Source organism: Macrotis lagotis, chromosome 8 (assembly GCF_037893015.1).
Source record: "Macrotis lagotis isolate mMagLag1 chromosome 8, bilby.v1.9.chrom.fasta, whole genome shotgun sequence".
Taxonomy (NCBI): domain Eukaryota; kingdom Metazoa; phylum Chordata; class Mammalia; order Peramelemorphia; family Peramelidae; genus Macrotis; species Macrotis lagotis.
In genome coordinates, this window is record NC_133665.1 from 58692826 (window position 1) to 58705966 (window position 13141).

Sequence of the window (13141 nt, forward strand, 5' to 3'; positions counted from 1 at the left end):
AATAGAGGGAGCAAGGAGTTAGATGTATGAGCAAGAAAGCAACGCCTTTCATGGAATTTGAAAGATAAGGATATCACAATAAAAAGAATGAGCAGTGACATTAACATGCCAAGGATGGCTAGTGTGGTTCAAATCCCACTTACTACACTATCTAAATGACCATGACAAGTTACTTACTCTCTTCCTGCCTCTGTATCTTCATCTGCAAAATGAGGATAGCAATATCTGGAGTACCTACTTAACAAATTTATTATAAGCAAGGCTTAAACAAAATACAATAAATAAAATATTTTGTAACTCTTAAAGTGCTAAATAAATAATAGCTGTTATTATGTTAGCAATTCTTCATCATTTTGAAATGGATTTACTCTGTTTAAAAGAGTTTACTAGGGGGCGGCTAGGTGGTGCAGTGGATAGAGCACTGGCCTTGGAGTCAGGAGTACCTGAGTTCAAATCTGGCCTCAGACACTTAATAATTACCTAGCTGTGTGGCCTTGGGCAAGCCACTTAACCCCCACTGCCTTGCAAAAACTAAAACTAAAATAAAATAAAAGTTTACTGGGGCAGCTAGGTGGCACAGTGGGTAGAGCACCAGACCTGGAGTCAGAAGGACCTGAGTTCAAATACAACCTCAGATGCTTAATAATTACCTAGTTGTGTGGCCTTGGGCAAGCCACTTAACCCCATTTGCCTTGCAAAAAAGAAACCAACAAAAAAGCTGGGCAAAGTTGGCAGAATGTAGACAAAATATTTTACAAGTCTTTGTACCAGTTTCCTATTCCCTAAGTAAGAAGGTGCTTCTTATTTCTGGGCATTAGAGAAAAACATTACTTTATATGGTACTTTGTAAAAATATCAACCATTATTATTATTACTATTAGTTATTTGTGACATGTTGGATACATTTATGAAAAAGAACTTAGATTTTTAATTATTATTTTATGCTTTATCAACCAACAATCTAATCACCAGCCCATTTTTTCCCCCTCCTCTTCTCTGTTTCAGCAGGAAGGAGCGCCCAACCTCTCTGAATGTCTTCCCCCTTGCAGATGGAATGGTACGTGGACAGATTGGGGGCAAGATCATCCCCCCAGTGGACCACTGGCACCTGAGTGACCTCGGCCAGCTGCAGTCCAACTCCAGCTACAAGGTTTTATACACATGTCGTGGAATAAGGGTCTCCTCTTTCCCACTGTCAGTGGCATCCATATGTTCATAAAGATGGAGACCAACTTGTGTCCATAACCCTTTGCAGCTTCTCCCTTTTTCAGGTTGGATTAGTCTCTTGAGCTAAATCATAGCAAAAAGGGGAGGGGAAGGGCCAGAGGGTGAGGATAAAAGAAAGGAGGGAGGATGTTGTTGCTCTAATCACTGTTTTCCTCTAATTCTTTCCTGTTGGATGACTTCTATTTAGACCTGCTTTCCTGAGGTTGGCCTTTATTACAGCTGGTATTCTAGTATGAATTTTTGGCACTTAGCAGTTTGTGTTTGATATTTAGAATAGGACTGGTCTTAGAATCAGTTCAACTGCTTCCACTTCCCATACTCCAAACTCATGTTCCCTGTCAGGCTATTGACTGAGAAAAGGAAAGAATCAATTCGGTGCTTTTTTTTTAAACTTTATTTAAGGCAGTGGGATTTAGTGACTTGTCCAAGATCACATAGGCAATTGTAAGTGTCTCTGAGGCTGGATTTGAACTCGGGTCCTCCTGACTTCAGGGCCGGAGTGCTATCCACTATGCCACCTAGCTGCCCCAATTCTATGCTATTTCACAGAATAGGCCATTGTCTATTCCAGTTTGAACTATGGATTGGAGAGCATTTTGCATTCTTTCTCTTAGATTCTAATAGTTTATTTTATAATCAGGTATGCCATTTGAGCTGGGAATAAAGAATTGGAAAGAAATTATCTTCTCTTTCATATTCTGGCCCTCATGATTCTGCTGTGCTAACTTCTCATGCTATAATCTGGAATCAGGTGACTGGAATCTCCATAGGCAGGCTGAATACATTTTGAATGAAGATAACAACCTATACCCAAATAAAACCAAACCCTTTTAACTTTTCATTATAAAAATGGCTAAGTTGTCTTACTAGTCAATTACTAGTCAATTCATTGATTGATAGCTTAGATCTGCTGATTTCATTGAGTTGCAAATCATACTTTGTGTCTTGATCTTCAGGCAATGAAAGGTGTTATTTTGAGCAGATGCTGACTTGTAGCAGATTTCCCTGAGGATAAGCCGTGGTTATAGGGGTTATAGAACCCCTGGTGAAGCATATTTCTTAGAAGTTATATCTGGGGCATCCTTTAAAAATCAAGAACTTAAAGATCTTATCTTTGAATGAGTAGGCAAGCCTGAAATCTAATGAGTTTGAGGTGAGAGTAGCTTATGGCAGTCTCCTTTCCGATTCTCCTTTTATCCTCCTAGTTTTCAGTTTGACTGTGGAATGTTTCCGCACACTGCAAATTCTTTAAAAAAGCTACTGTATTATCTTCTTCTTCTTTTATTGCCTTGTGCTAAGTGATGAGCATGTCTCTGAGATTATCTTGTGCTTGATATATGTGTGTGTATACATATATATATGTGTGTGTGTGTGTGTGTATATATATGTATATAGTAATGCATACATCATGCTAATGACAGAGAAGACAGCAAAATAAATCAAACAAAGATTTTTGTTGTCCTAGGTTCATTTTTGGTTGTGTTATGGACTTGATTAGACATTTCAGGCTTTTTGTTTTTTCTTTGTATACCTCATTGTTAAGTGGGCTTTTATGGAAATGACTAACCTAATAGATGTGTGGTGAATTGGATTGGATTGAAGGTATATTAGAGTAGCTGGCAGCAAAGTAATTAGAAAGATTTGTGGATTGCATGTTTCCCCCAGCAGTGACAATGAGGATCCACAACATGTCTCTTAGAAACTTCTCATTGCTTTTTTGTCCTTTGACATTCTTTCTTCAATTTTCTCCTAAAATAGTCTTCCATTCCTTATTTTAAGTAGTGTTGAAGTTTGACTCCACAAATTTGTTTTATTTAATTTTGATTTTTTTCATTGTTGTTATGTTTAAGTTTTATTTTGTTTTTTTGATTTCATGCATTAGGTTTTAATGTTTTTTCTTTTCTTTTTTTTAACTCCTTAATGTGTTTTGTTGTTCTTTATGTACTGTATTTTCAGTGTTTTAACCAAACAGTTGTGACTACTCATGGTGAGAAATGACTGCTAAGAATTTTGGTCCTTTGCAATGCATTTTGGAGGCCACTGCTACACACATTGATGTTTAGGAGGTTGAGAGGTTTGACTTTAGGTAAGTGGTGGCCAAGGAGAGTGTCCTTTGGGTAAGTGGTGGCTTTTTAGGATAATAGTGAGCTTGAATGGCATTTGGGAAGTTTCTTTGTAAACATAGATTCCCCACAGTTTACTAAAATGGTAAGTCATGTTTGCCAGGAGTCCCTTGGTTGTCTATAATATAGCCATTAATGGGTTATGAAGAAGCTGTGGAAAATGTCGCCTTTTGGAGACAAAGCTGATAAGGATCAGCTGAGAGAAACGTGACTGAATATGTATAGCTTCCATCATATGTATCACTTCTCTCACCCCGTTCAGTGGAGTTTCTCATTGTCCTACCTCCTACATTCTTATCTTCCCCATATATTAGCAGACTGAAGTAAAAAAGGCAGGAGTAGGAGGAAAGATCTTCCCATCCTATTATCAGAAGCAAAACATGGGGTGGCCATGAAATATGTGAATACGTCAATGATGATGATGATGTGAAAATTTAGTCATCCAATCATTGTTTAGTGCTAGTGATTTTTTTTTAATTCTGAAAAAAGAGTTGTTGTTTTTTATATAGGACTAAAACCACAAAAAACAGATCTAAAATATTAACCCAAAATTACTTCAGAGGGAGTGGGCAGAGTTCAGAATTTTTTAATCAAGGTCTTCTTCTAAACACAGATCAATGACACCTGTTAGACAAAACCAGCAAGTGAAATCTTAGGAAAAGCATCTGTCCTGCCTTACATTCTACTTACCTTAAGCTCTGGTGACTTTTAGATAGCTAGAAAAAAATACAGGGTTGTTGACTTTTTAAGAAATAGCTCCACCACTAAAGATCACCTGAAGCTGAAAGTTTATAAGTTGACTTCTGGTCCATTCAGAGCTTTTACCCAAGGAATTCTTAGACAAGAGAATTTATTGTATTTTTAAAAACATCTAAAGAAGACAATCATCTTTTTTACCTCTGTCAATTTATTAATACTTAAAGTTTTAGGAACTTCTCCTTAATGTATTATCTCATAAATGACATCTCCCCTATCCCCTAGAAATGACAGTAGTCTGAGTTCATGTACTTAGGTAAGTGATATATTTTATTAGCCTGCCCAAGAGGTAAGCAGCTGTTTCTTTAAACTTTAATTGGAGGACACTCCAGTTTATAGATACTGACAAGGAAAAACTTCAGGTTTGCAGGAATCCGAAAATTTTTTGAGAGAATGAAGTTAGTTACTGAAGAATAAAGAGATTGCATATGGATTGTTATGATACTAATTAAAAGATTATGATTTTCAAAAATTAAAATAATGAGCAAAAATTTGGCTTATGAGCCTGTATGTATGTGTGTGTGTGTGTGTGTGTGTGTGTGTGTATAGTATTGAAATTTTCTCTTTTATATTCATTCAGAAGAGATTTTGACATGTTTTATCGCATTAAGTAATAAAATAAAATGGGATTTAAAAATAAAATTCTTAGGTTAAATTGTCAATTATAGTTTGTATTTTTCAAAAATAATTTTTTTTCATAAAAATAGAATTGTGCTATATTTAAATCAGCAGTGATTTCTGGGGTCTGGTATTTATCTAGAAATGGGATGTTAGAATTTAGATATTAATTAGCTTTTTTACTTTATGTCTTCAGTATAGCAAATCATAGCCAAAAGACTAAGGTGTACATTTTGAGGTTGTATGGGTAAATAGTATATCCCAAGATACTGGCTAAAAATGAAAAAAAAGGTTCTTTTCCTACCAGGAAATTGCAGAAGTCTCTCAAGTATTTAGAATTACTCTAGTTAAGGAAGTAAAACTTAACTAGTCTTTATGCAATAATCTAATAATATTCTTTCTGTTTCAATGGTTACAGTGCTATGGTAATTTGGTTTCCAAAAAAAAACCTATTTATCTACTCAGGGCAACCTTTTCCCCAGCCCTTCAATTTGGTTAATTTTCTCCCATATTCCATACTACAATTTAATTCTGATTCTTTGCTGCAAAGGGTTGCATTGCCATTTTTCATGCAGTGTTCATCTTCATCACATTCTGAATTGTTTGATTGTGTTGTAGAATAGTGACATTGAATGCTAAGTCTCAAACCACTGAAATGTAGATGAATGCATAACTGAAAAAAAACTGTTTTCTAATAATTGTGTCTTCTCATTTCTGAGAGACATTATTAGCCAAAAAAAAGCACTGTTTTTGAACCACCCAAATTTAGTTAACAACCCATGGAAATAAAGAAATATAACATCTTAAATAAGATATAAAATATCTTCTATAAAAGTATCATCTTGTTATACAGTTCATGGTGATGAAGGATTGAAGATGTCCTAGTGTTTCTTCCTAAGGAATGTCCCAGTTAGACCTCAAAATCTTTTAATTGTCCTCCTGATAGTAGAAGAGAAACATGTTAGTTTGGGACTTCATATGAAGGGAACTTGGTGGCTCAGCCAAATTTCAGACCCCCCCTGCTAGCCACTGCAGCTATCTATTATGAGGTCTTTAGTTGGTGATTGAGAGGTCTGATGCTAACTGGGATGCCAAAAGGAAGTGACCAAATCCTAGAGCTGGAGAGTAAGAGAAACACATAGAAGTACTCCCTGTCTTCCTCCTCTGTCCTCTATCCTAGTGTCCACATGATGAAATGTCTGAATCAGGCCAGTCTTCTGCTGCTGCCACACCTAGCACCACTGGCACCAAGTCCAATACACCAACATCTTCTGTCCCCTCTGCTGCTGTGACCCCCCTGAATGAGAGTCTTCAGCCCTTAGGGGACTATGGTCTTGGAGCAAAGAACAGCAAACGTGCAAGAGAGAAACGCAACAGTCGCAACATGGAAGTCCAGGTCACCCAAGAAATGAGGAATGTCAGCATAGGTACTGTAGTCTTCTGCCTCAGCCATGTGCAACCAGGGAAAAGACAAGCAAAAGGCCCCTTCTATGCCTTAGGAGAAGCCCAATACTAGAAGATAGTTATAGTCTTTGTAAAGGGTTTGGTTTGTAGACTACTCTTATTCGTCATCTTTCAACATCATACAAGTCTGCAATCTAATTGTAATGGGCAAAAAGAAAGATGGGGCATTCTCTTCTAAAGTTTAACTATAAAAATAATGACACCATTCAAATCTTTAGTAATTATCCAGTAATACACTATTGAATATCTTTGCTTTCATCATACATGCAAACAGGGCTTATAGTGCACATGTTCCTCTACTGTGTGACTTCTAGGAAAGCAAATAACATTTCTCTTATTCTTTTCTCTTCTAAACACATATGATTGTTAGGTCTTTCTATGCTAATGGCCAACTTGGAAAAATTCTTTTCTGACCATCTCTGCCCTGACAAGTGATCCAGGATCTTGTCCCTTGAAATGTCTTAGAGTAGTCTTGTGGTGAGGATCCTTCATCTCAGTAATTAAATATGAATCATGAATTTTTTCTCTTGTCTCTTATAGGAATGGGCAGTAGTGATGAATGGTCTGATGTTCAGGACATCATAGATTCCACACCTGAACTAGACATGTGCCAGGAACCTCGATTGGAACGCACTGGAAATAGGTACGATAACTTCCCACTGGTTCTACCTCTTTTTCCATTCTTAAGTGGGACGGCTTTTTCCTTATACTTTCTCCATGAGAAACTGAATGTTCTAATGAATTGAATACTACTCCTAACTACCCTGGTAAGTTCAGTCAAAGCTATTCCCTCCTGTGTCTTATCTTTTCTTTATCTAATTAGTTTTCAGACTACTGTATCTCTCTATTTCTGAGTGGGAGACACCTCCCATTTCATCTCCTATTTTATATCTAGAACTTAAAAGAGCAATGTTAGTCATTTTATGAGTTAAACAAGGCATTTAATAAGCCTCCAATAATGATTCATACCAGTATTGCAAACTAATGTTTGTCTGTGTGTGTGTGTGTGTGTGTGTGTGTGTGTGTGTGTGTGTGTGTGTGTGTGTTGCATATGTTTTCTCCCTACAGTCCAACCCAAGGAATTGTCAACAAGGCTTTTGGCATCAATACTGATTCCCTATATCATGAGCTATCTACAGCAGGTTCTGAAGTCATTGGGGATGTGGATGAAGGTGCAGATCTACTAGGTATGATACAGCTTTTCCTATAAAATAGTCCTTTAAACAGCCTTATGATAGGAACATTTTTGGAGAACTAGACTTTGTTTTGGCATTCTACTAATTATTATTATAAGACTTTTATTTTAATTTTAATTTCTAAAGTGGACTGAAATTATCTCTATAGAAAGATTCTTATTCAGTATTTATTGTTACTTCTTTCTGTGTTAAAAATCAAATGCCCTCAAAGTAAGTTTAGAATTTTTCTGATGTATTTTCTAGTCATATTTTATTTAAGGCAGATAAACCAGCATTGACCATAAATATTATTGAGAATCACTTGCAAAAGATTTGTATCCTGTGATCTTAATTATGAGTATCACATCTGAATGCATCATCGAATCTATTCCATATAGGCTCATGTGTTTTTGGTCCAAACTGGCTTAGAATTGACTTCCCTCTGTGCTGTTCTGGTCAATCAATAAGATGGATGAGATCTAGGAGTTTCTAGTTTACAGTTCCATAATGTCTTCCCACTTTACCTTAGCGAACCCTGATTTGTTGAACTTCAGAGATACAAGTTGATATTCACTTGAGTAACAATGTAGTTTATTCTCTTTCTGCTGACCAGGACGATTAAAGAGATTAACTTTTTCTGTATACATGATCTAATTCACATGGTTTAAGGCCCAAAACAACTGATTTCCCATGTAATGTACCTTAAGCCACCATTCCGTGATGAATCCAGCTAATTAATTTGTGAAGATAGTTTTCAGTTGGATATATACTACTTGTGAGATCTTTTTTCTAAGGCATGACATGAAGTGATCTTACTGGATACGGTTTCAAGGCCAAGTGTCTCTGCTGTGGGCGTTTCTTCTCTAGTGGACTTGATGCCATCCGGTTTACTGTTGTGCAGGACATCCTTAAGTTTTGTTATGTCTTCATGTTCAACCCCCTTTGGCTGTTATTGTCTGTTTTCTTAGGTGCTTAGATGGTTGTAGTTATACAGATCCAACAGTGAAATGCATATTTCTGATCTGAATCCAGAAAGCACTCTAGGGTCCAACAGGTCTTCATAGATAGTGCCATAAATTGAAGATCAGTTGGCCTCCTTGAGTTGATATTGTTCCTGTTTTTTTCAGCCCTATGTTTACCTCATAATCTGCTTCTGCTTAAAACTGAATATATCTATACTTAGTGGCTTAGTGGGAAATATAAATATATACATATATATATATATATATTTTTTTTTTTCTGTAGTGCTCAATACTTGAACTACAGTCTATGTGAAGGAACTATTTGGGCCTAAAAGAATTATTGTTTTTCCATCTAGGCTTCATTAACATTAAGAAAAAGTGGAATTTCTTTTCATTCCAAATGTTTAAATATTCATTCTTTTAAAAACTATATTATTGGGACAGCTAGGTGGCGCAGTGGATAGAGCACCGGCCCTGGAGTCAGGAATACCTGAGTTCAAATCGAGCCCCAGACACTGAATAATTACCTAGCTGTGTGGCCTTGGGCTAGCCACTTAACCTCATTGCCTTGCAACAACAACAACCAAAAAAAACCTAAAAAAAATAAATTACTTATATGGAAAAACTCTACTTAATATTAAATTTTATTTGTGTCATTGCAAATTTCTATCCCAATATTTCTAAGTCACTTCATACATTTGATTTCTTTCATCAAGTATAGCAAATTACTGAACTTATTTTTTGCAAGGAGAGTTTGTCATCTGAGGTAATGTTCCATTAGACTTTATGAAAAATTAGATTTCAAAGTAGACAGAGAAAGAAGAGATTTAGCAACTCTAGACAATATAGTAATCATTTTAAACTACTTTTTTTTTAACAAGACAGTGGGGTTAAGTGACTTGCCCAAGGTCACACAGATAGGTAATTATTCAGTGCCTGAGGTTACATTTGAACTCAGGTACTCCTGACTCCAGGGCCGGTGCTCTATCCACTGTGCCACCTGGCTGCCCTTGAAAATTGCTTTCTGTTAAAGATAGTTTAATTTCCATGGAATTATGGTGTCTCATTATGGTGAATTTAGGTTTGCCAAAGGTATACTAGAGAGGGCTATAGGCTCTAGCTAGCTCTGGCTCATTATGGACTATGTCTATTGTAAGAGGATCTGCCAAACCAAGTTAGGAGAAGACTCATCATGTTTCTTTTGAGGTGATTATTTGGATACAGCAACTCAAAAAGACTTTTTCTAAAGCATAATGACTTTTTCAAAGGAAGGATTATCCGTATTGACAAAATGACAAATTCTTGGAAGATTGAGTTAAAACTAAGTTAATTTCTTGGATGTTAATTATTAACGTTTGTCTTCCTGGTGTTTTAAATGATTAAATTGACAGAAACACTAAGCCTAACTGCAATGTATTTCTCTGACAAGTCTTGTGGTTTGGGACCATCATCCTATAGTACTGTATTGTTCTTTAACCCTTCTGTCATTTTCTATGTCCCTTTTGTTGTCGTTCTTATCCTCTTTTCTCTTATTTCCATCCACAGTATAGAGAATATCCTCTCTTAAGGTTCTGGCTGTTGCTTGACTTTATCCCACCTAATGCTGCCCCAGACCTTCTTTCCCCTAAACTATGATCTGATTAGAACTTTGTGCAAGAGAAGGATTTCTTTTGGCAAATTCCCTGAAATGACATGTTTTGTTTATTCCTTCTGTTGTGATTACTATCTCATTTTATTTATTTTATGAACAATCTTTACTTCTCTATGTATAAAACATAGAGAACAATAATAAAGAAGAAGGGACCTGGGAATCATCGACAGTGAGTGCCACTTCTTCATAGTAAGCTGTCAAAATTTTAAAAAAGGAGTTATGTTACTGCATACTTCAGCATATAAAACTATTGTGAGAAAAACGGTCCTATTCTAGGAAGGAAAATCATGCTTAATCACTCAAAATGAGAGTAAAAACATAATATAGATGAGAGTAATTTGTGGATATGATTTCCATTACTTTTCAAATGACCTTTTAATTAGACTCTTAAAATAAATGAGTCACACTAGGATTGTAGGGAATTTTCTTAAGGATGAGGAACCACTCAGTGAGGAAACTCCCTCTACTAATGCAGGTTGATCCCTTCTCTGTATAGTCTTAGTTATCAAGAGCACTGAGTACTAAATGTGACTTATCCAGAGCAACACAGGCAGCATGTATCAGAAATGAGATATGAGCCAAGCTTTAAGTCTAACTTTCTCTGTGGAGCCAGGCTACCTCTGTTAAAGAGAAAGGAAATAAAGGGAGGGGAAAGCAGGTATATACTTGGAATAGTGTATTCAAAGAGATTACCTAAAGTATCAGTGCTGAGTGTCTTACTTAGAATCTTTATTTTTTTATAAATGAACTGAAAGGAAAAGTGTTAGGGAAACCTTCAAATCAGCAAGTAGCATTAGGCTTTTCAAATTAATGAAATGCTCTACTGATAGAATTCTGAGAAAACCTGTGACTTTTAAGTGACTCCCATTCATGGGTAAATTTGAACTTGGCATTGTAACTCAGCTCACTCAGCATCTGGGAATGTAGCCCAAAGCACTAAGAAATGGGCTATATCTAAACAGTACACCAAGAGTAGGGACTAAGAGTCACTAATAGTTTATAGGGTGTGTTTAAAAATAGTTTCCAGGGGGTGGCTAGGTGGCACAGTGGATAGAGCCCTGGAGTCAGGAATACCTGAGTTCAAATCTGGCCTCAGACACTTAATAATTACCTAGCTGTGTGGCCTTGGGCAAGCCACTTAACCCTATTGCCTTGCAAAAAGAACTCTAAAAAAAAATAGTTTCCAAAAACTATTCAAAAGTTCCAACAACCCTCTGGAACTTTGCATGGTTTACTTTTGGCTTTTTCTCTATTTCTGTCCCTAGTCTGTCCTTATTAGTCCTCAAGATTATTCTATACCTTTGTGTTAAAATTTGGAACTATGATGACTTGAGCAAGCTTATATTACCCCTAGCTGTGGCACCTGGTTTACTCTTGTTCTAGTAAACTTCCTCCTCCCTGATCTCTTAGGCTCCTAAAGCTTGTTTGCTGTGCTTCTGGCATAGCAACAGTGAATCATAAGTAGAAGGACCAGTTTGTGGACTCAGGTTGTACCAGTGAAGGACCTACAACAGCAACTAAGTTGGCACTTTCTTTTAGCCCACCTGAATAGCTTACCCTAAGAAACTGTCAGTGCTTCTTAGCAGTCTTTACCAACTTCTAGCCCAAATATAGTTATAATTGAAATTCTGGCATTGACCAAATAACAGATGAGAATCTTGATACCAAAGGTTATCTGGGAGATAATATTCAATCCTATACACAACTCATGCCAGCAGATGTCAGAGTTTTAGGAAATTTTTGAAGCCCCATTACAGCACAGATCTGTTAGCACTTTGAAAATGGTAAGAAGGGGCAGACCTCAGACACTTAATACTTACCTGGCTGTGTGGCAGTCACTCAATCCCATTGCCTTGCAAAAACAAAAAAACAAAAAAATGAAAATGCTAAGAAAGGATACCTTCATGAACCATTTCAGGGAAGAATTTATGAATGCTCTTCAGAGTTTAAGTGGCCATGGTCTTCCAGCATATCTAACAGAGCTCTGACATAGAGATTAATCTCTCTCTGATTCTGCTCCAGGCCATGTACTGCCACCTCTACACAAGACCTAGAAATGCCAATATGAGATTGGTGAGGTGTGACTGAATGATCCTTTATCCAGGCTCCATCCCCCAGATGCAACCCTGCTGAGTACCTGATCCAGCTGATCAAACTAATAGTCACAACCATTTACCCAGGTATTGATTCTACATTAATGCAGTCTTGAGCAACTTCATAGACCTTATACTGTCACAGGGTAAGGAAACCACTCCATTGATCAAGATCATAGACATAGATAGATAAGCTTTAGTCTGGTCTAGTGACTCCAAAGATCCATTTGCCACAGGTCTGAGTGGGATATTAAGAAACTTTACTCCCTGAAGTTTGGTAGTCTCTTCCCTATTCCTTGTGCTACAGTGGTTAGGACTGTATGAACTATAAACTCAACAGACATTTATTAAGCGTCTTCTATGGACATGGCTGAATATAAAGATAAAAGTGAAACAGTACTTGTCCTCAAAAAACTTATATCATGGGGTGGCTAGGTACACAGTGGATAGAGCACCGGCCCTGGGGTCAGGAAAACCTGAGTTCAAATCCGACCTCAGACACTTAATTTCCTAGCAGTGTGGCCTTGGGCAAGCCACTTAATCCCGCTGCCTTGCAAAAACCTAAAAGAAAAAACTAAAACTTATATCATGCTATGTTTACATCACCTGGAATTTCAAGCAAATGACCTTTAGTTCAGGTTAACATTGTTACCCTTGCTGGTACTCCTTCCTGCTGGCTGTCCTTTAAACTCCCTTGCCCAAGCCCAGCATAGAGTTTCAAAGCCAATACCAAATCTTTATCATAATAGTTTGCCTTTGGAAGTTTGACCTACTTACATATTATGATTATGACAATATCAAAGATTTTATCATTGTTCCATTCTTTCCCATATACTGTCTGAAAGAAAGCTGAACCACATCTGGGAGACAGAATTGTTGATAATAAAAAATCTATATTCAGGACTTAACACCTTCAGGAAACATGGCATCCCATCATTGTGCTATCTGATCAACAAAACCTAGAACAGCTCTAACTGGATAAAAATCCCAAGTCAATGATAAGTTGAATAAGCCCTATTCTGTAGCTACTTCCACTTTCAACTCAGTTTTATGCCAGGCTGGTGGCAAGATA

General features: G+C 36.9%; 1 protein-coding gene across 14 annotated transcripts in view; it reads left to right on the forward strand.

Moving 5' to 3' along the window:
- Positions 1-13141, forward strand: part of MAPK8IP3 (mitogen-activated protein kinase 8 interacting protein 3) — a 93650-nt gene that overhangs the window by 45083 nt on the left and 35426 nt on the right. For 9 of the 14 annotated variants that reach the window (XM_074197177.1, XM_074197181.1, XM_074197184.1 and 6 more), the window contains 4 exons: positions 1006-1057; positions 5905-6151; positions 6729-6831; positions 7257-7375. In XM_074197177.1, the coding sequence (XP_074053278.1) occupies positions 1006-1057; positions 5905-6151; positions 6729-6831; positions 7257-7375 (521 nt within the window). Of the gene's footprint in view, positions 1-1005; positions 1151-1216; positions 3314-5904; positions 6152-6728; positions 6832-7256; positions 7376-13141 lie in introns of those variants that run through there. The other 5 variants (XM_074197179.1, XM_074197183.1, XM_074197191.1 and 2 more) reach the window with 3 other exon arrangements.